At 41.6% G+C, this 23,801-nt stretch overlaps 1 protein-coding gene across 1 annotated transcript; it reads left to right on the top strand.

The window, feature by feature from the left end:
* On the top strand, window positions 1–22,698 carry pla2g4aa (phospholipase A2, group IVAa (cytosolic, calcium-dependent)). The gene is made up of 18 exons (XM_023806440.2): window positions 1–434; window positions 2,164–2,291; window positions 3,812–3,893; window positions 4,729–4,877; window positions 5,115–5,228; window positions 5,498–5,535; window positions 5,892–6,036; window positions 6,936–7,072; window positions 8,886–9,108; window positions 11,075–11,189; window positions 12,758–12,895; window positions 15,069–15,158; window positions 15,704–15,769; window positions 15,998–16,225; window positions 16,881–17,065; window positions 17,329–17,518; window positions 20,793–20,950; window positions 21,239–22,698. Exons 2-18 carry the CDS (start codon window positions 2,259–2,261, stop codon window positions 21,368–21,370), a joined length of 2,223 nt encoding a protein of 740 aa, XP_023662208.1. The 5' UTR covers window positions 1–434; window positions 2,164–2,258; the 3' UTR covers window positions 21,371–22,698.
* The last annotated feature ends 1,103 nt before the right edge of the window (window positions 22,699–23,801 follow it).

Genomic DNA, 23,801 nt, shown 5'->3' with positions numbered 1-23,801 from the left:
GGGTTTCTCCGCCGTGCAAAAACGTGAGGTTAAGCGAAGTAGTGTCTCAGTAGTTCATAGAGTGCTGGGCTGTGCGAGTGAATGTGCGTCCTCAGATAAACTGACATATTCTCTTCACTTCCCCCCTGTTTTCTGGGATCTGGGTTCAGCTTTACCACCGTAGTGGGTAATGGATGGATTAAATGTGTTTTTTTTTCGTGCATTGGTGTAGCACGAGTAACGGTGACAGAATAAAAGTAGGAAATACTGGGAGTTCGCCGCAATTCAGCACAATTGTACTGACCTGAAAACTGCTGAACTTCAGATGAGTCGAGACTATTCAAACTGCCGCTTTAAGGAAGAAGGTTTAGCGCCTCCCTCATCGACAGCTTCTATACAGTCGGAGACTAAAGAGATTTCGATTTACGGTAGACTTATGAGCCTTAAACAATAAGGTAAGTATTAAGATTACAGTAACTTTTAGAGATCCGTGACTATTGGCGTTTACAGCGTAACTTGAAAGGCGGCTGAGATAAAGTTGATGAAATGTTAGAAACGATCTTCAAATTCCACATAGATTTTATCAGGTCTATAAACAACATTCTTCTCTTGCGCTGAGTAGAAATAAAGATTTGTGTATAATACTGGATAAAAAACAACAGTAGTAACGTTCATTTCGTATTTTCCCTGAGTTAGGAAGTCATAAAAGTTTTATCGAACTTACGTAACCTTAGTGTAAAGTTGCTTTTAAAAAATTTCGTGTAAGTATAATAGAGAAGCAGCATCGGCGCTGCATTTTAGCCTAAAGTATACATACATGTTTACACTTTTCACCTTTCAAATTTTGCATTTCAGAATAACGTTTGCGTTCTTCGTTTTTTTTACCTCCAGTCTTTTGCGAGCTGGATACACTCGTTTCTGTGTCAGTGCAAACTACACGTTACCAATCCGTGCAAAATGAACAATTAAATATATACATGTACTGTGTATGTATACTTAGCTCTTGGCAACTGGCCAACACAAAACGTACAGCAATTTATGTTAATTAACTTATTTAAGTATCTAGGTATTGGTTGTTTTTGCTCCTGCAAAAATTATATATACATCCTGTATGTTAATCGTAATACGTACATTATAGCAATTATATCGGAAAACGTTATAACACTGCAATTTAAACATGTCTTAAGTTTTCTAGGACTGTTAATATTAGCAATTACATGTAAACACGAGGTTAAGCACTAATAAATAGATATCCAGTAATTCGGGTAGTAACTGGTTAATCAACAAAATGTTAACAAAATAACGATGAAAGTGTTTAAGTCTGCTGCTTTATTCATCCGATTAGTTTTCCATTAAGTCCCAAGTTGGGTCCCGGAAATGCGCAGCCAGTGACGGGGAGAGAGGGAGCGAGCCGGGCTGGTGTTGCATAGCACAGCGGTTACCTGCACCGATACCGATTCAACTGGAGGAATTTTGGGCCAGCCTGGAAATTAAAAAAAGAAAATATACACAAACAGCCTGCAGGTTCACACAACAAATAAGTAAACTAATAAACATAAAAGAAACTCGTTCGAGTCATTTGGGGAAGTATCGGGTTTTCGCGTTTTTAACACGCCTTAGACTGCAGGGTTATTTTTTGACCTCCTGTCTTACTTTTTTAATGGCTCTTGTAGGAAATGGTCTTAGGTTTCATTTGAGTGTGTCGCTTAATTTGTCAGGTGTTCCCGTAACGAAAAAGCCAGAATGTTCAATGACAGCCGTGGCCTGTTCTATGAACTCTGAGTCGTTTGGTGTTGCTGTCGCGGTAGTATTTACTGAAAACCATAAGCCATTAGTCTCTGCTTTTTCATGCTCGTGTAAAACTTAGGTAATTTTATGCGCTGGTTACACTTCTGGCTGGAGTGTCAGTATAATCAACAGTAAAAATTTTGCCTTTCCTGCCTTTAATGTATGTAAACAAATAGCTTCTGAAACATATAAAATATTCATTAATATAATCATGTAAATTAATTTCCCTTAATGATTTTTTTTACAGCAACTATAATTTGTTGACAGACTCTGTTTATATATATGTGCCTTTTTTGGGGGGTTAATGCCAATTATAGAGGTTTTAAAGGTGATCAACTGTGCCATATGCTTCTTGCAGCACTTTGTCATCTAATATATGTGAATATCTCTGTACAGGATCAGTGAGTGATTCAGTCTCTGGATCTCCAGGAATCGAATTATACCTTTGATGTGTGGTTTCATCTAAAAGTAATCCTTGCCTGTGACTGATTATGTCTTCCATAGACCCGTACCAATACATCATAGTAAGTAACATTAATTCAAAGTGTTGTGTCCTGTTTTTGAAATGCATGGATGTTTTTTTTCCATCAGCTTTATATGAAAATCTCACACGAAGTCTGCCCCAAATAGCCCTCCACACACTAGAATGATCTTGTTTAACTCGTCTGTACACATCTTATCAGGATTTAAAGATAAAGTCTTAGGAGTGCCCCCCCCCCACACACACACGTTCCTGTGAATATTTAAGCTGTTATCGGAAAGACACATTGTTCTGTGAAATTTTATAAGGCGAAATGTATTATTGTTGGATGATGTATGGTGGCGATTCAAGGCAGAGTTTGGTGTGAGGTTTTCAAAAAGGCAGTGTAGTCTGTCGATGATCTGCCATCTTTGCTTTTTGTGAAAGGGATCTGAAAAGTGTGAGACATCAACAGTGAGCAGCTCTCAGATTGTGCCGCATGATGATTTCATGAGTGTCGCTCTCACTGATTCTCATGACTTGTTTTGTCTTCTTAGACTGACTGGGCAGCAGCTGTGTTGTCTAGGGAAATAATTGTCTTATGAATCTTTTTATGATTGTCCTGTCCATTTCACTTGGCTGCTACATGGTTACCAGTCAAGAGGAAGCCAGGGAAAATGCATATTATTTAGCTTGGCATAATCTGCGTTCATTGTGCGTAGTTTTAAAAAGCAATAATAGAATTGGGTGCACAAACAGAAGATTAATCTGGTGAATTTTCTCATGAAATAATATTTTCATCCTACGCCCCTGATCAAGATATGCAGTTAGAAAACGTACACATTAATGTCTTTGTAACAAGAGTGCATGCATACATTCCATATGTGTGTATTGCATTCTGATTTTATGTGTTTTGTATAGGCAATGCAATGAAACAAAATAATTATGCAAAAAAAAAAGATTATAACCCTGCACAAATGTGCAAAGGAAAATATTCATAATACCCATGTGCAGAAATGAGTACTGATGCGATGAGCTTGTGACAAAAATTGCGCAGTTTTTGTTGTTGTTGGGTATTTTGGTTGGTCGCCATACTAACATGTGATCAAATTCAGTCAATTGCGTCTGATGTGCAGCAATGTCAACTTTTATCAAGCTGATAAAATCTTCAGTGCTATATTTGGGTCAGTGCACTTTGCATTATAAATATTGACGTAAATGGGTAAGCAAGGAAGTAGACATTCTGCGCTTCACAAGCGCTTCCATTTAATAGCTTTCTCAAAGCATTGCATGCAGGTAATTCCGATGAGTCTTGCAAAAAATTTTAAGGTGGTCCAAATTATTTTCCACGAATGTTGTCACTGCAGTGACATTTGACACATCATTAACAGAACAAACTCAAATAAAACACTGAGCAAGTATTTTATTTTTAAAAAGACTAGCTAGATTCATAATAGGAGAATTACCCAAGATGTAATTTGTAAACCAGACTAGAGCACATTCTTGTAGTGTTAGGCTATAAATCAATCAGTGTTCTGTTTTTTTTAAGGCAGTAGTGTAAATATGTTTTTTTTTCTGACACAGGTGGAGCATCAGTATTCACACAGGTTCAGAGTGACTGTACAGAAGGCTGAAAGTGTCACTAAGGGGGCATTAGGTGACTTATGTAAGTAGCAAGATGTACCAGGCGTTCGTATTGGTAGGCCATTTGTCTACAGTGACCACTTCCTGTTAGATATATCTCTGCAACATTAATGTGCGGACATGACAGCCATTATTAAATGCAGCATGATTTTAGTTCCATTCAATGACAGTGTTGCATGAACCTTGTCTGCATCTGTTAAGTACATTAAAATATTCTTGCATGAATAATAAAATACTTCGCAAAATGTAACATGAAATGTGTTTAACAGACCAGAAATGGTTTTATTTTCCATACACTTGATTAACTTGTCACACTATGGTATGCATTCTCAAAATAGATTTGTGTGGCTAAAACGGCACTTCTTTTCTCTCGGACTGTATGGCCAAATGCCAGGTCAACTGTCTTAGATCACATTTCATTCACAGAGTACTTTTGGCTTTTATTCAGCGAAGATCAGGGTGTATTCACCATTAAAAATAGTGAGGGTCTGCTGCTAAAAGCTCACATACCTTGACTATTCATGTTCCCATTTAAATGAAGCTCTCATCACATTTCTTACCTTGGTATCAGATCGCAGATGTCACATTGTTACTTGTGATCTCTGTTAGGCAATTTTGCTGACTGGTTTACAGTCTCATGTAGGGCCAGTAACGGAGAACGTTGACTTTTTGTCACTGTGTATAACTAAGTTACGATATTTTGGTGTGTCTTGAACTTTTTATTGCAAAATGTAACAATGTAATATTTTGACTGATCAGTGCTAACCTTCTCCAGCTCTCCAGGATTAGGATTGCATACGGCCTGTCATATACCCCTCCTCATGTCCACTTCTGTGTGCTTCCGTCCATAATTGTAGTGGACACTCCTGACCCCTATGTGGAGCTGTTCATTCGCTCTGCCCCCGAGTCAAGAAAACGGACACGCCATATCGACAACGATGTCAACCCAGTGTGGAATGAGACCTTCGAGTTTATATTGGACCCCAATCAGGAGAATGTGCTGGAGGTACCTGGCCGGCGTTTTCACGATGTTCCACTGTGGGTCCAGACCCGAGAGGCCTCTTTTCACATCTTCAGTTAAAAAACAATCAAAATGCTCCTCGTGGAGACACAACCGGTTTATGCGGCATTTGAAAACTGTTGGGTTTTTTTTTGGGAGGGGGGGAAGCTGAGAGATACTTGCGTAACTCGATAAAACCACAAACTCCTTTTGCTCTTCTTTCATTTCCTGTTTTCCATTTAGATAACGCTAATGGATGCCAACTACGTGATGGATGAGACTCTGGGGACGGTGTCGTTCCCCATATCGTCAGTCAAGCTGGGGCAGCCTGAACAAATTCCATTCCGCATCGGCAATGTAAGGACTCGGATCCTTTTTCAGAAATTATGCTGTTGCGTCTGTGCATTACGACCCCTCATTGGTTGCCATTTAACGTAATCCGGTTTGAAAGGAATTCCGCCTCGCTTTTGATCTTGACACACATCTCGTATTTTTCTACGTTTCTATGGCTACAGAGTGTTACGTCAGGAATGCCTAGCTTGACTCTTGCAATACGGTGCAAGTCACAACACTGGGATACCATTTACTTAGGGTTCTACTATAACCAGTGTTTTATGTTTTTCCAGGTAACCAAGGTGTACTTAAAAATGAGTCTCGAGATATGGTATGTATCCTCGCGTCATCGCTTAACTGGTTTGCCAGTTGGAGTCTGTGTGCTTTCAAGTGTGTTTTTGCAAAGGCGAAATGCGGCAGAAAAAAAAAAACCCAGAGCTGAAAATTATGTGACTTTCAGGAAAGTCTGTGTGGGGTGGTTTTAGTCATTTCTGAGCTGGGCAAAATGGCTTTGAGCGTCTGCCAAAGGCGCAACTGCAATGACTATGCCGGACCTGCCTTTCCACATTACTGAGTGATGTCTCTCTCCGTAGCTAGTTAGAAGTGACGAGCGACCTGGCTAGCTAAGGTCCCCAGGTCACCTCTCATATCCCTCTCAGTCTCCGGTTCTTTTGCTCACTCTGTCAGTGCCTCCACGGATCTCCGCTTCAGCATGGCCCTGTGCGACCAGGAGAAGCTGTTTCGGCAGAAGCGAAGGGAGCGAGTGATGCTTGGCATCAAGAAGCTGCTGGACATGGAGAAGGGCCAGTTCCTCCCCAGCTCTGTGCAGCAGGTATCTCCTTTTCCTGAAGCAGGATGAGCTTCCATCGGTAGGGTGAAGCGAAGGTGGCAGTGAGCTTTACACTTACATTTTGTTTATTTAGCAGAAACTTTTATCTAAAGCTACGTTTAGTTATGAAAGCAGGGTGAGACCCTGGAGCAACTGGAGGTTAAGGGCCTCACTCAGGGGCCAGTGGTGACATCACTCTGCTGACTATGGGATTTGAACCAGCGACCTTCCAATCAGAGGATCTATGTCCTATGTGAGCCATTCTATCCCAGAAGTTTTAATATCCTGCAGGGTTTTTAATAAGCCTTAAAAGCTCAGGATGGAAGGATTTATTACTGATTTCCTCTCCCAAACCTGTGATGTTCTTCAAAGCTGAAGGATGTAACATTCCTCATTGAGATGTGACCCCAACTTACTCAGACTGACCCAGACTGGCAATGATTCATTTGAATTTGGCCCCAGAAATATGGACCCGTTCCACTTCTTAAGAATTTCCATCCTCGGGGACCAGTTTGAATGTTCCTTGTTGTGCATTTAGATGAAAACTGCAGATCTGGAAGAGCAGTATGTAGAGTACAACCCTATGGACCTCCAGTCCTCCTGTAGGAACTTCTAATGAAAGACGGGGTTTCTGAGGTGAATAATACTGGACACCGTTAGATGGAGGAAGTGATGTAATTTTGGAAGGCAGCAGTGGTGACCTATGCTGTCGGAGAATGAGATGAGTTTTGTAACACTGGAACTAAGCTGTTTTTGAGCTCAGCTGAAAGTTTAGATGTCAGTTATATTTGAATCAGTCGGAAGTCTGTTCTCCTGCCTTATGCTAACATGTCTCACACTGGAAAGAGGAGGTGATGTAACGTTTAATAGTTGCTGATGGCTCCTTTCGCTGGTGTGCGCAGGTGCCAGTCATCGCCATCGTCGGATCCGGTGGAGGATTCCGAGCCATGGTTGGATTCTCTGGGGTGATGAAGGCGCTGTACGAATCCGGGGTGCTCGACTGCGCCACCTACGTGGCCGGGCTCTCAGGGTCCACGTGGTGAGTTCTAGCCCTCCCACCCCGCCAACTTAATTTAATGACTGTGCATTTTTTGACTGGGTAAGCCCCTGGCCGCATCAAAGAGGTGCATACAGGCAGGGAGTGGCTGCTGTTTGTTCGGCTCTCTCTCCACACAAGCAGAAAGACCCACCTCTCTCTCGTCAGTCAGCTGCATCCTGCGTACCCTCAAGTGAGCTTATCTTCAAAACAAGTTCTGAAACCAAGAGCCACTTGCGATTCTGACAAGCCATTTTTATTTTTAAGTGCTTCAGTGCTTTTCTATATTTAAGGCTTTATGTTTCAGCTGCCTTTTTCCATATATATATACACTCACCTAAAGGATTATTAGGAACACCTGTTCAATTTCTCATTAATGCAATTATCTAATCAACCAAACACATGGCAGTTGCTTCAATGCATTTAGGGGTGTGGTCCTGGTCAAGACAATCTCCTGAACTCCAAACTGAATGTCAGAATGGGAAAGAAAGGTGATTTAAGCAATTTTGAGCGTGGCATGGTTGTTGGTGCCAGACGGGCCGGTCTGAGTATTTCACAATCTGCTCAGTTACTGGGATTTTCACGCACAACCATTTCTAGGGTTTACAAAGAATGGTGTGCAAAGGGAAAAACATCCAGTATGTGGGCAAAAATGCCTTGTTGATGCTAGAGGTCAGAGAAGAATGGGCCGACTGATTCAAGCTGATAGAAGAGCAACTTTGACTGAAATAACCACTCGTTACAACCGAGGTATGCAGCAAAGCATTTGTGAAGCCACAACACGCACAACCTTGAGGCGGATGGGCTACAACAGCAGAAGACCCCACCGGGTACCACTCATCTCCACTACAAATAGGGAGAGGCTACAATTTGCACGAGCTCACCAAAATTGGACAGTTGAAGACTGGAAAAATGTTGCCTGGTCTGATGAGGTCTCGATTTCTGTTGAGACATTCAAATGGTAGTCAGAATTTGGCGTAAACAGAATGAGAACATGGATCCATCATGCCTTGTTACCACTGTGCAGGCTGGTGGTGGTGGTGTAATGGTGTGGGGGATGTTTTCTTGGCACACTTTAGGCCCCTTAGTGCCAATTGGGCATCTTTTAAATGCCACGGCCTACCTGAACATTGTTTCTGACCATGTCCATCCCTTTATGACCACCATGTAACCATCCTCTGATGGCTACTTCCAGCAGGATAATGCACCATGTCACAAAGCTCGAATCATTTCAAATTGGTTTCTTGAACATGACAATGAGTTCACTGTACTAAAATGGCCCCCACAGTCACCAGATCTCAACCCAATAGAGCATCTTTGGGATGTGGTGGAACGGGAGCTTCGTGCCCTGGATGTGCATCCCACAAATCTCCATCAACTGCAAGATGCTATCCTATCAATATGGGCCAACATTTCTAAAGAATGCTTTCAGCACCTTGTTGAATCAATGCCACGTAGAATTAAGGCAGTTCTGAAGGCGAAAGGGGGTCAAACACCGTATTAGTATGGTGTTCCTAATAATCCTTTAGGTGAGTGTATATATATACAAAAATGTCTCAATTTCCCCATGAGGAAATGTTATATCTATCTTATATAGGGCCAAGTCTTTTTCTTAAAGAAACAGTCATTTACAGAAGGCAGCAGTCGTGACTTGGATGGTGCCTTTGAAACTGGAGGATGATGTGATTTAACAGGTTTTCTTGTACAGGCCTGTGCAAAATGCCTCTCCCAGGCACCTCAGGTCAGCTGTGCCAAGCAGGCGGGGGAAGAGCTACATTCCAATAAGCTCTGCTGTTTGTTCCCCCGGGGAATGCAGGTACATGTCGACGCTTTACTCCCACCCGGGATTTCCGAACAAGGGGCCCCAGGACATCAACCAGGAGCTGATGAAGAGTGTGAGCAGCAACCCACTGAAGCTGCTCATGCCGCAGAACATCAAGCGCTACATCAAGGCGCTCTGGACGAAGAAGGCGGGCGGGCAGCCCGTCACCTTCACCGACATCTTCGGCATGCTCATTGGGGAGACCCTGATCCCCGGGGTGAGGCACCGCCCCCTCTCTCATTTCATTGGCCCATTTCCACAGTGATATTCAAGCATTTGAAACTGATTGGTTGCTCTTGGATTTTCAGAGGGCTTTTTTTCCATACTAGTCCAATATATATAATGTGTTAAGCCTGAATGGCCCTCAAATCCCGGTTGAACCTGTGTATCTTTGTTTACTTTGAACAACTACTGTCACAGATGTCATTTATGTGACAGGGTCACTCAGGCCTTGCCGTGTCACACTTTTTCAGAGGTCCCACTCAACACACCCAATCGCCTATACAATTCACAGATTGTCCCCCATCCCCCAATTGTTTGCACCCTTAGCTCATCACACCCACAATTCTCTGACTCCCTGGAACTTCACCCTGTGTCTCTGCCTGAAGGTTTGAGGTTCTGTAAAAACATTTACAGACTCTTTTTTTCCACAGTGGTGTGAATTTTTGGTTGGTCGCGAGGGTTTCCTGCACAGGATATCCTTATCAGATGTTGCTTGTCGCCGAGCACCCACGTGACATTTTTGTGACAGTAAGTCCTGGATGGCATGCCAGTACCCCTCAGAAGGCTCCTCGTGAGGTCACGCCGGGTGCACTTTCACGCACCGGTTCTGGCTTCCTCGTTCGATCTTACCGGAAGAGCCTCAGACGTAGCCTAGTTTAGATACCGACGGCGTCTGATGCGAATGCAGCTTGTTGAGTGGCTCTGCCACTTTGCCCTGCTTCCTCTTGCAGTTCCAGTAAGCTAGGCCCTTTTTGGCCGGTGGCATCACGTCACGTGCCAACCGACTTCATCCTACCCGACGTCAAATATTCCCTAATCATCTGTTTGTTGGTATATATTCAGCAGACGCTTTTGTCCAAAGCGACACACAAGTGAGACAAATAATATACTATAAACATATGGCTGCAGCTAGGAGCTTCCAATGAAGTGTAAGTGGTATTGGAGCAAGAGCTACACAGAACCTACTAAGATACTACGTGTTTAAGAGCCTGTTTATACTTGACTCTCAACAACTCGTTCACATATGCATGAGTGACAGGAATTCAAAACTGAATATTTTCAGAGGTGAGAGAAAAAATATTTCAAACACTGTTGTGTGTTTTGTGTTCAGCATCTTCAAAATTTAATGCCAGTTTAAGTTTCTTTTGCTTCTGAATTCAATTTTAGGCAAGAAAGCAGTGTGATATGTACAAAGTACAATGAAATTTGTTTTGAACTCATTGCTTTATTAATATTGCAGTATTTATTGCAATTTTTTCCTAATATCATGCAGCCGTAATACTAAGTACAAAATACTAACTATTGCAAGATCATGTAATGCAACATTCAGCCTGAGGTGGTAAAGTGATATGTGGCAGAGCAGAGTACCAATATGACGTGGAGCAGTGGGTAATATATAAAGAATTCTGCAGCAGTATTATGAAATAAGCAACTCACTGTGGAGGCATCCAGTGTACATTTCATGCCACAACCTCATACAAACAAGTAAGACCAGAAATGATGGAGCCAACCAAGATGGTTTTCCCGCACTGCCCCCTGGTGGACATGACCTTTAATCCAGAGGTGGAAATTTCAGGTCCAGAAATTAAAAAACCAGACCAATATTTTGTTTCAAGCAACCAGTTGAGCACTCTGTGACTGTGACTCTTTATGCTCCACTGGTTGGTTGAAATAAAATTTTTAATTTTTGGACCTGAACTTTTCGCCTCTGCCCAGATTGATTACTCAAACAAATATGAGCACAAACACTGCTTGCCCGGTGACAGCACAAGTAAACACACATGTTGCATGCATAGAGCAAAAACAACCCTTAAGACAACTATTCAAATCAGCGGATACAGTGCAACACTAAAAGCATTCAGCGAGCATGGTGAGGTAGTCTAGTAGTGATCCAGGAATAGATGGGTCAAGCGCCATTATGATATATTCTTACGTCACAGTGGCTGTCATTCTCCTTCTAGCGAATGGACTCCACTCTGAGCCAGATGCAGGAAAAGGTGAACGAAGGCCAGTGTCCAATGCCCCTGTTCACCTGTCTCCACGTCAAGCCGGACGTGTCCGAGCTCATGTTTGCAGGTAGGCCTGGCACTCACCCACGAGGTCATTCGGTCTTTCAGTTCCTAATGCTTTTGGGATTGCTGTTAGCCAGTGGCGCTTGCAGCTACAAGGAGAGATTGAGCTGTAAAGCAGGGCGCTCAGGAAGATTTCACAATGTCACGTTTGGGCAACGCATAGCTAGACCAAAGGCTTCAGCCAATTATCAGCTTTTTGCCGCTGAGAGGCCTGCAGCACGCTAAGACATATCTTCCGACAAGGAAGTTGCCACACTGTGCATCTGCACTAATGATGACAGCCCAAAACAACCAAATGCTCTGAGGGCTACAAAAAAAATAAATAAATAAACAACTGTCTTCCTTTTTTTTTTACATTTTTTTTTCTCTCAGATGTGGACAGGGGACATCACACTTTGGTTTCTCTGTTCTGTGTGCTTACCATTACATTTGTGTACATTTGCATACCTGGGATATAGGGAAATTCACCAGTGACAGATATAATATTTCACTTTCTGTCTAATTGAGGTTCTTGCTTTCGTTTTTTTTTTGTCACACATTGCTATAGTTACACACAAACTGAAATTTGTTCCTAATTAAAAAGTGCAAAAAGCTAGCAGATCGCACTTGCTGCAAGTATTGCAAGTGTTAATGCTGTCATTCATACCAGCTATGACTAACGTTTCTCTATTCACCATTGTAATGTAAATGAGAATTGTGTCACAGGCTGTATCCAGTACAGCAGGACCTTAATAAGTGGTTACCCTTGGACAGTGCAGCTGAGGGTTTATGGAGAATAAATGGTTTCCTAAGTATGAGGTGTGGAATACATTTAAATGTTGTTTTCATATGTAATAATTTGTGTTGAATGTCACTGATTAAACTCAAGTTAAACAAGAAAAAAAATGCTTCATGAAATCTATGGAGGGTATAATATATACACCCTTTAAATCACGGGTGTCAAGCTCCAGTCCTGGGGGGCTGGAGCCCTGCACATTTTTGGGTTTCCCCTCATTTAACACACCTGATTCAACTCCTTGTGCTAATTACCACACAGCTCTTGAGCTGAATCATTTGTGGTGGAACAGGGAAAGAACTAAGCTACACAGGACTCCAGCCCCCCAGGACTGCAGTTTGACACCCCTGCTTTAAATGATTTCATGGAGTTCTATCGATCGATTTAGGTCGGCTTTTCAAAAACAACATTCCCATATTCTGATGTGAGAGAGTCAACTGTGGTCCTTTCTGGGTCTATGGAAAGACAAAGAGGAGTGTAGATGTTGGATAAAATCCTTGGTACCAAGCTGGCAGATTGGCCAACTGTTGGCTAGGATCCACCTGCTAACAATTTAAATACAAATATACTGTTTTATAACTTGGCAAAATTCCTGGGTGTAGAATCCTGTGACAATTAGATGATGGAATATGCTGCATTTTCTGGGAATTTGATTACACCTCTCCATTGATACATGAAGATAGCCGTTCCGGTCTAGTAAAATGTGTGTTTTGTAACAGTGAAATTCTCTCAAGCATTCCAAGCCCCACTTCCACTTCCTCAATGTGTGTTTGTGTTGCTTATGTTCTGGCTTACAGATTGGGTGGAGTTTAGCCCATACGAGATCGGTATGGCAAAGTATGGCACCTTCATGCCACCCGGGCTCTTCGGGAGCAAGTTCTTCATGGGCAGCGTGGTCAAGAAATACGAGGAGAATCCTCTGCACTTCCTCATGGGTGAGAAACTGGACCGGGGTCATTTGTTTTTAACCACAAAGTTGGGATTTTCTGCCGCTTAAGGATACCGAACGTATACATGCCTAGATATTTAAACACGCTGCTACAAATGACTCGAGGTGTTCAGGGCAGACAGAAAACCTGGCTGAAAATCAGAAGGATCGAAAGAACTGTGACAGAATAAGAAGGACCGACAAACACCATAAGTATCATATGCAGGATGTATATCAGAGTTCCCCAATTCCAGTCCTGATGGGCCAGTTTGCAATAGAGTTATATGCAGATATATGAATATAATGGACTTAAAAATGCATGCATGCATCCATCCATCCATCCACCTGTAATGCAGTACATATTTATATAAGCATACATACACACATAAATATATGTATATCTAAAAAAACCAAATACAGTGGTACCTCAGAACTCGAATTTAATCCGTTCAGAACTCTGGATCGAATCCTAAAAAGTTTAAGTTGTGATCGATTTTCCCAATAAGAAATAATGGAAAACCAATTAAATGGTTCCCGGCCCCAAAAAATTACACCGAAATATGTTTTTTTTAGCATTTAAACACAAAATGAACCGGATAAAACAAGAAGAGCATATACTGTACTAAACACATCTAAGCACATTTATCAAAACAGTAATTTGTAAAGTAAGAAAATAAATGTATCCAAACAATGTGTCCTGCACTGATCGTCCGCTCCTTCTGTGTGCCACGCCCCCTCCTTAACCCCGTGTGGAATCCCCGTGTGATCAGCTGTCTCTGGTTGTTGTCATTAGCCCTCTGTATTTCGTCCGCCTTTCAGTTTGTTTCCCCAGTCTGGTCATTGTATTGTCCGTCTGCGTTTTGCCTGCCTTACCTCTAATTAAACCCCGTATTCCCCGATACCCTGACGTCTGCATCTTTGTCTCCGTTCCTTCCCCGCTCGGCACAACAATATTATTATTATAATTAAACATATTAATGGTTTATTATTAATATTAAAATAATGAATAAGAAATCTTTATTTTTAAATGTATTTTATTATATAATAATAATTACTGTTACGGTCTATTATTGTCTAAATGTATTTTTACTGTCTAAATACATGTATTCAGCTACTGTAAACATACACGATACTATCACAGCGAATGTGAGGCTGAGACTGAAGCGTTACCCTTTGTTTCCGCTGAGAGACGTGTGGCGTGACTCATTTTCCCGCACGTGCAAGTTATCTTAGGTCGGTGTTCATGGTTTGACTTCTGAGATTCAAATCGAGCTCTAGGTATTTTTTTTTCGAATTGGTTGGTTCGACTTTTAAGAAATTTGAATTCTAATGAGTTCGAGAACTGAGGTACCACTGTATCTGTCTTTTAATGCCTGATATACTTAATGACCTTCATTTACTTTATATCATATACATACTGTACTGTAACAAGATTTAGTATAAACCTTAGTAAGCAACTTTAAACATGGAATGCCTCCAGAAATAAACTCCCTCATTAATAGTAAACTCTTCATGTGGTTATATGTGGTATGTTTATGTTTATGGTGGGACCAGGTATAGGCAAACTAGACAGCTGCCTAGGGCTGACACAAGGGGGCTCAGACAGACCCATGAAAAAATGCCTGTGTATGTGTGTGTATAATGGTTATATTACATTGTGGGGACCAAATGCTCCCCACAATGTAAAAAAATACTGTCATTTTGACGTTGTGGGGACCATTTTTCAAGTCTACACAAAGATCTGTGAATGCAATAAAAAAAACTGAAAATGCCAAAAGTCTCCTATTTTGCTTGGTTACTTATGGTTAAGGTTAGGGCTGGGTAGGGGTTACAATTGCCATATTGGGATTAGAGTTTTCCCCACAGAAATGAATGGAGGGTCCCCACAAAGATATAATTACAAACCTGTGTGTGTTTATAGCTTTAGAGAGAACAAGCAGTTGCCTACGGCCCCAGAATTATCTGTGAAATGATCATAAATTATGTTGATGGGGGGATGGGGGGCTTGTAAAGCTCTGCCTAGGGCCTCTGAAAATGTAGATCAGCTGTGTTTACCAGTGCAGCTTGTTTTCCAGCCAATTACAGCAGAATGGTACGTTTACGGTGAGTCACTGCAGCCAGTGCTGCTGTGCCAGTGGGCCCTTGGGGCTCCAGCCACTCACAGTGTCTGTGCTCAACAGGAGTTTGGGGCAGCGCTTTTTCCATCTTGTTCAACCGGGTCCTGGGTGTCAAAGAGACCACAGGAGGGAGCACCATGGAGGAAGAACTGGGTGAGAGTGGCCTACAAATACAATAAGAAGTTTATTCATCTGCTAGAGGAGTCAGTGTGCGTTATGGCTTTGATGGCTCGTGGGAGATTTACTTGCATAAAAATGTTCTGAGGGCAAAAGGAAAAATTATTGGTTCAGAGAGATAAGCAATCAGATTGTAGAAGACATGGGTTCAAGCAACTAAAGGAGCCAGAACAAAGATATCTGATTGGTTGGACCCCCCTCGTCTTGTCCCTTGGTCCCACCTGCTTTACAATCTTATTGGTTATCTCTTGGAACCATTTTTCATCAATTTGCCTGCATTCAAAATAACCAGTAACAGAGTCTGTTGGTGTGATGGAGTCTTATGATCAATTTTCTTATTGGTCTTGGTACTGTGTGAGTGAGAATTCAGTATCAGTAACCATCATTGTGGTGCCGTTGTTAGTGACACAGCCAGGGGGGGGGGGTTCTTTCTGCATGTGAACCCGCCTTGATGATGCCGTGCTGCTGTTTTAACAAGTTCGATTGTGGCTTTCAATGCTCCCCTCTTGTCTGATACCCAGAGCAGATAAAGCCGAAGCATATCGTGGGAGAAGACAACCAGGACAATGACGAGGAGCCGCGGCAGGGTGAGGCTTCTAGGGGATCCGTTTCCAGGGGTGGGTTTCATCTGTGAAAAGCCCCTTTCAGTCATACTAGTTTGTCATTAATTCTGACTGGTCGGAATTCAGGGAGGCGATACCAGTAAACAAGTTTCTGAACTGTGTGGTTTTCTGCTAAGTAAGAAAGTGTGACTTATAATGTGACTTGCTGAGCCTGGGCCGTGATAATGTTTCCCCCAAATACCCCACGCTCAGACAACCAGGAGGTGGAGGATGAGAACCAGCGGAACGCACAAGCCAGCTGGGTGCAGAGGATGTTCACCTCGCTGGTGGGCGAGTCCACCCTGTTCAACACGCGCGAAGGCCGCGCTGGCAAAGTGCATAACTTCATGCTGGGCCTCAACCTCAACAGCACACTGCCCATGTCTCCCTTCCCCTGCATGAATGACAGCCTAGCGGAGGAAGAAGTGGACGCCGTCACAGGTAAGTGGTTCGGCGCCCCCTGAACAAAAAAAGCTCACGTAAAACGAAACGCACAAGCAACACAAAATGCACTCCAAAAACAAACAAAAGAAAACACACACAAAATGCATACATAAAACAAATTGCACACAAAAAAACTAAATGTCCACACAAAACAAACAAAATGCACACATAAAAAAACTAATCAACACACTATCCTCTGTCTTTGCGTGGTTTGGGTGTGACAGTAAATGGTAATGTAATTGGTCCTGTGTCTATGAAGTGTTACAGGAACTTCTCATTTGCTCCCTGCGATCTGCACATTAATGACCACTGCTCTAGACCTTTATAAATTGGAAATTTGATTTCCTTAGTTCTGCAAAAGTGAGATAAGCAATTGGACTTATCTCTTGAGAAGAGAAGTGATAACTTGTGGATTAATAATGCGGAGTTTAACCATTTATAAGCCACTATTGTGGTTAGTCAAAGTGCAAAATTCTGTTTATGGACATTTACTGAATTATTTTACGCAGAAGAGCTTGTTTATATTTAGAGGTGTTTATTTGAACATCGTCATGCCAGGAATGTTTCATATGAACGCAAGCTTCACTTTTGGTATTGCAATTTACGTTTGTTTTTGTTCAAGCTATCTCTTATGGTCTCTGTACCCCACCAGACCCAGATGAGTTTGACCGGATCTACGAGCCCTTGGACGTGAAGAGCAAGAAGATCCATGTTGTGGACAGTGGGCTGACTTATAACCTCCCATACCCACTAGTGCTTCGGCCACAGAGGGGCGTAGATCTAATAATCTCCTTCGACTTCTCGGCCCGGCCCAGCGACTCCAGCCCTCCCTTCAAGGTAAGCAGGAACTCTCTGTTTATCCAGTAGAACAAGAGCCTCTTGTAATATCTTAGTAACTAGTCAGGGTTAGTGCTGGAATCACAGATAAAGGCCTTAAGTTTAGAAATGGTTTGGCTATCAGGCTTTTGGCAGTTGTGAATTGCATAGAAAAGATGAAAGCTATCAGCGCAGGAATGCACTGCCATCACACCTTCAGCAATCTCACTAATGTACCAGCATTGGCGTCATTGGGAATGCAGATTAACCGTCTTTGCTCTCAGGAGCTGCTTCTGGCCGAGAAGTGGGCCCGCATGAACAAGCTGCCCTTCCCAAAGATCGACCCCAAGGTGTTCGACCGGGAAGGTCTGAAGGAGTGCTATGTCTTCAAACCCAAGAAGGGCGACCGCAACTGCCCTACGGTCATTCACTTTGTTTTAGCCAACATCAACTTCAGGAACTTCAAGGCTCCAGGTAAGAGAGAGATTGAGCACATTGTAACACCATCTCCCTGGGAGAGGGAGGGGAAACAGAGCCATGTGACCCAGGGGATGGGTAGGAGGAACAGGGAAGTAATTTGAGGACAGGACTGGAGACAGGTGTAACAAAAGGCAAAAACAAAAGGGTTTTTAGTGCAAACGCAGGGGAACATACATGCAGACACCTGTGTCACTTTGGGAAAGGTTTGGCATTAGTGTGATGCATTTCCTGTAAACAAGAAAGAGATGAATTTTACATTCATTTTAGAACCATTTGGTTGTAACCAAGCAACCAGGAATAATTCCGGTATTTGTTCAAATCGTAGTTTAGCTGCATTCAAAGTGAAGATATCATCAACGTTTTATGTTCATGTATATCTTCTGGGGATATGTGACACATGTATTACATTTCATCTGTATATACAAAGTATCATTTGCAATTTTAAGGTGGAGTCCCAGTCATTAGGTCCCTAGGTTTTATAAAACCCATGAATATATCAATATACAGCAAAAATCTTTCTAGGAATGATCAGACATATCTGAAGACCTTTCATCTGCATTTTTCTGAGAATCAAAATGTTTAACGAAGGGGGTCACCAACCTTTTTGAAACTGAGAGCTACTTCACAGGTCCTGAGCCATATGAAGGGCTGCCAGTCTGATACTCTTCTTAAATCGTGTATAATAAACATGATTTAAATGCTTTTTTTAGATTTTGTCATTTTCAAATCTATATAAATCCAAATGTGATTAAAGAAGAATAGCAAGAGGATAAAATTAAATTTTAGATGCTGCTCACTGGTGAGTTGAACTATTTTTATAACACGTCCGCGGGCACCATGTTGGTGACCCCTGGTTTAAGTTGTATACGGTTTAATCAGTGTTCTCCATAAGGACAACCAGCATGTCAGCTCACAAAAGCCCCCAAGAAATCTACATGAGGTTCAGGTTCTGCTTGGAAAAACTGGTTAGTAGGAAATGTTTAGGTTTATTACTTGCAGTTAATGGCACATGTAGGTTTCCAGTCATCAGTCTGAGGAATAATGATCTCTAACCGCCATACTTTGTATTCTCATTGCATTTACTTCCTTCTTCCAGTGCCTCAATATTAAGAAATGTATTTCACTTAATAATAATAATTGATCCCTGTGGGGAAATTGCCTTTACGCCTCCCCCATCTTGCTCTTTGTAGAGTAATTGGCTGTGAAGGGCAGCCACCTGTAATCAGTAATCAGATACAGCAAAAATCATTGTAGGAATGATCATACATATCTGAAGACCTTTCATCTTGCTGCGAAGGGCAGCCACTTTGTTGTGGCACCCAGGGGGCTGGGGGTTAAGGGCCTTGCTCAAGGACCCGCAGACATGCTGAGGCCGGGTTTGAACTGGAGGCCTCCTGATCACAGGCACACAGGCTTAGCCCACTGCTCCACCTACTGCCCCCATTAAGCTACTAAACTACTAATTAAACTACATTGTTGACCTTGACGAAACTAGAATTAGTTATTTTATGTTATTTTTTTTATTTGTAGCACAGCCTAAATACATGTTACATCTATGATACACGCAGGTTAAATGAAACAGTCGTTGACAGTAGTTGGATGTAGCCAGAAAATTACATTTGCTAAACAATTGCCTTTCGTGATTAAACATATTTGAAGACAGTGCTACTCCCAGACAAACTGAACATGCCAGCCGTTAAACTTGAAATCCTCAGCAGAAGTGCAACATTAGGCCACAGATCCAACATCATCTTAGTTCAAGCCCTGCTTCAGACCAAGGACTGCACAATATTGATGGACTGGAGGATGGCTTGCTTTGAGAGTGAAAGATTTGATGGTCGTTGTGATTAGTACAGATGTTGTATGTTGTCTTTCTCTTTTCAACAGACATGGAAGCAGATTATCTGTTTTGTTTTTTTCTTGGTTTTTTTGTTTTTTTTTGTTTTTCTTTTGTTTTTTTTTTTTTTTTCTGTTTTCTTTCCATTCCTCTCTCTCCCTCTCTCTCTCTTCCCTCCTTCTCCTTTGTCCCCCCCCCTCCCTCTCCTTCTTTTGAGGAAGTAAATAAAAATATAAAATAAAATAAAAAATAAATAAATAAATAATAATTAAAAAAAAAAAAAAAAAAAAAAAAAAAATAGATACAGTCCCCTGCAGAGGGGGGGTGGAGGAGGGAATATAAAAAAAAAAAAAAAAAAAAAAAAAGAGAGTGAAAGATCAGCTGGTGCATTGGCCAGACTGTTTGGTTGCAGTTTCTCAGCACTGAGTGGCAGGATGATCCTGTGGTTGAGGTCGTATTTTTAGATCTCATCGATTCTCTCTGGTGTGAAACTTCTGCGAAAACGACTCAACAAAGCATCGGCTGTGTCAGTTTTGCTTTCTTTGATGTCAGGATCTTTGTTATGGGGGTCACTTGGCATACATCATAGACCTCCATCAGCACTGTTTGGACAGTGGTGAGTTAGGGTACAGTGTGTTTATAATTTAGCAGTAAGTCAGTGAGTGCAGGAAGTAGTACAAATTATCTTTACACTGCTGGACACTACCGTTTACACTTTTAAATCTGTCAGTACAATTTGTATCATTTATATTGCTGACTCTGTATACACTATCCACACTGCTAATACTATTTATTTATTTGCTTTTTTTGTACTGTACTGGTTCTGATGCTGCTTTCATTATTTATTATCTACTACTGATATTTTTATCGTTTTGCTCGACTTTTAGTAATTATCCAGTAATACCGTCGTATTCTAAAACTGCAAAGTAGATCTCATTGTACCTATGCAGTGACAGTGGTACTTGTGCAAATGACAGCAACGGTATTCTGTTCTAAGATCTGATTACTTCGATATGATGATAATGATCTGCTGTTCCATAAACAGGTTAACAGACTCTTTCCAATCTTAGGCCTAACTCAGCGTTGGCCAATCTCATCTGTAAAGGGTGAGGACTCTTCAACCAATCAGTCCTCTAATTAGTAATCTAATTAGGGAGCTGCAGTGAAAACCCACATGTACAGCACCTCTTTCTGGATAAGATGGGCCACCCCTGGCCAACTGAATGCAGTCTTCAATAGCTGCCTTGCTAATGTAACTTAACAACATTGGTGAGCAAGGTTCCGCTAATCCGCTAACCACTAATTAGCGAAGCTGTTATTTCAGTTGGCAGTGCCCACCACTGCTTAGCAATAAAGGTAGAACATAAGTAATGTTTTATAGCAGTATTTTGTGTCTTGGGAATTCCTCATGTATGCATGGTGTGTTTACAGGAGTACCCCGGGAAAACGACAAGGAGAGGGAGTTTGCCGACTTTGACATATTTGATGACCCCGAGACGCCCTACTCTACATTCAACTTCCAGTACTCCAACCAAGCATTCACACAGCTGCACGACCTGATGGAGTTCAACACCCTCAATAACATCGAGGTCAGTTGCTACGCTACTGGTGACAGTTGCTTCCTCTGAGAGGAAGTGGGCTGTCAGCTGATAGCAGATTACATGGAGGTTTAGGATACAAACTTGCAAACGGAAAGCTGCTGGATTAGGTGAGGTCATGATTAGAGCATATCTACTTCTTTTGACCGATAAGTAGTGTTGCCTATGTAACAATGTTAGGGAAAAGGGCTAGAGAAGAGGTAGTCATCCAGGGAGAGAATGAGGGCGTCCGAAGACCACATAGTTCTGAACGTTCGTCTCTCTTGTGTTGTCTATCAGGTGATCAAGGACGCTATCAAGGAGAGCATCATGTACCGGAAGGAGAACCCCTCCCGCTGCTCTGTGTCACTGTCCCTCAACGAAATCGAAAACAAGAAGTTCCTAAAGAGGGAGAATGGCGCAAAGGTTTAATCCAGACGGACAGAGAAAATGACTGTGGAAGCGTGGAGCTTCACACATGTCATTAACCCAACCCTGGCCGGTCACGGCTATCTTTAGCACCCATAGCTCTTGGTCCAGTGGTGTATATGATCATCCTAAGGTATAATAATGGGGTATAGAAGCATCCCCTAAATATAAGACCTCACAGTTAGCCTTTATAATATGGCCAAAGGACCCATGCATTCTTACGAACAGATTCTGTAAAGCCAAATATGGGGATGTTGCCATTTCCACCCCTGAGTTTAAAGATGAGGCAACTCAAGTGTATTTCTATATGTCTGTGTGTGTGTGTGTGTGTGTGTGTGTGTGTGTGTGTGTGTGTGTGTGTGTGTGTGTGTGTGTGAGTACTCGCAGTAACCACCTCCAGGGTCATTAATTGCAAGTGTTCTGGTTTCTGTCATATTTTTCACTCAAATTATGTGATGAAAACATAAATGCTCATGATACAACTATTAATGGTCAAAAATTACTTGCAGTCACTGCATAGCTGTTTGCAATTCTGTATTATTATACTGTATATATTTAGTGATATTATGGTGTAATATCAGCTCAGGATAACAAAGTTAGTGGGGACATGCTTATCTTACCACTTTTTAAACATGTTTATCACTATATATCTTTACTTAGATGTTCATTTTAGATACAGTATGACTTTAATTTCCTTACTGTGCATCTCTCGATGAATGGAATTAGGCCAGAGAGACCTGAGCTGCTCCTCATGAACGGGATGGTGATCAGGCGATTCGTCAGAGCGAAATGTCGCGCTAACCTGTCACTTCTGCGCCATCTGTCGTCTGTGTGGTGTATTGCAGCATGAACGTCATTGTAGGCATCCTCCTTGAAACGCATTTCATGTCTTTGCTTAAAATACTCTCAAAACACTCTTACTTAATATTATTGTTATTATTCCATATATGTAGCTGATTCCATCTTTAACCTTGAAACTTTTTGTATCAAAAGAAATGAAGATAACACTTTTTCGTTTTATGTTGCAGTAATATAGACTTTATATTTAAAATTGTACTTTATTTGCCTTACATTGTCTAACAACAGTGTTTACAGTAAGATATGTTTTAGTTTGAATCGGTGCAGTTTAAGTCGACTTGGTTACTCTGAAAGTGCGAACTGTCAACATTTCTGTTGACAGTAAACACTTTTATTTATGTGAATATAACATTTGCATAGCAATGCCTGTATGATGAATCTTATTTATAAGTAAAAGTGATGAATAATATGCCTTTGTACACTGTCTTGAAAGTTTGCAAGATGATGCTGAATAAAGGATAGGCTTCAACTTATATATTTTATCAGTTTTAATTATTTTTCATTGATTTCTGACTATCATTGTTAGCTTCAAAGTGCAATGAAAATTACTTAAATTCTGCTATCATAGAATATAATCAGTCTGATGTAAGACCAAACTGATGAGGTATCATTTTTTAATCAGTGATGGCATCCACATCTTGTCTGGTTCACAAATTCGTTGCGTGACACTTCAGATAAAACACGCGTCACGATTCATTAACGTTGAATCACCATGAGATAAGTATGTTTGTATTACGTTTGTTTAATACATACGTAGTATCTTAATACTATATTATTTGTGCCCCATCAACTAAAGTGTTACCCATGGTGGTTCCTTAGTTACAGTACTGGTGCGGCTGCTATACATAGCAGATACGCTAAGTGTTACGTCACAAAAATGTTGGTAATAGTGCAAATGAGAGTATAAATAGATATAGAAAGAATAAATGACATTTCCAACCATGCCTATATTGTTTTTGGCACTTAAGACATACACAAAGAAACGCAGTTAACCCCCTAATTGGTGGGGGGGGGGGGGGAAATAGCAAATCAGCAAGTGGAATGTACCGCAAATGAATAGGTATGGTTTCAGAGTTACGTGTCACGATCAGGAAAAATATATTCAGTGGCTTTCAAATTTCCAGTTGATCCATCCAGCAATTCTAGAACTTGTAGAGGTTGGAGGTGTGGAAGGAGTAGGGATTATACAGAGGCCAGGGGTGATGGGGCTGTTCAGGGAATATATTGTTGTCGGTCCGAGAACATCTTTTCTAATTATGCAAGTTACGCAAGGATTTCTTAGTTCTCCGGAACTAGACAGGTATTGAAAAACAGGTTAACCAACTCTGCATGCTTGGCCCTGTTTTCATCCACTCAGCCTCACCTATTTAAATTACACGGTTCCGATTTAGACCCACCTGCTTTATAGGCCTACAAGCACTTTTTTACATTTATTTTTACGTTTACTTTTTTTTACGTATGTAATGTAATTACCAGAATCCACTTGAGGTATTACGTTCGCAGCTATATTACGCCCTTGACCTATTTCTGTTTGCTGAATGACTGTGGTTTGCCCTAGAATATTGTGAATTTCCCG

This window comes from Paramormyrops kingsleyae, chromosome 21 (assembly GCF_048594095.1).
Source record: "Paramormyrops kingsleyae isolate MSU_618 chromosome 21, PKINGS_0.4, whole genome shotgun sequence".
NCBI lineage: Eukaryota > Metazoa > Chordata > Actinopteri > Osteoglossiformes > Mormyridae > Paramormyrops > Paramormyrops kingsleyae.
Note: the sequence above shows the minus strand (reverse complement) of the source record. Positions and strands in the feature narration are given on the sequence as shown.

Coding starts and splice junctions, on each gene's coding strand:
- pla2g4aa (XM_023806440.2), top strand. CDS start 2,259: ATGTCTTCCATAGACCCGTACCAATACATCATA. Junction 9,109..11,074: donor GGGAGACCCTGATCCCCGGG/GTGAGGCACCGC, acceptor TTCTCCTTCTAG/CGAATGGACTCCACTCTGAG. Junction 15,770..15,997: donor TGACGAGGAGCCGCGGCAGG/GTGAGGCTTCTA, acceptor CCCCACGCTCAG/ACAACCAGGAGGTGGAGGAT.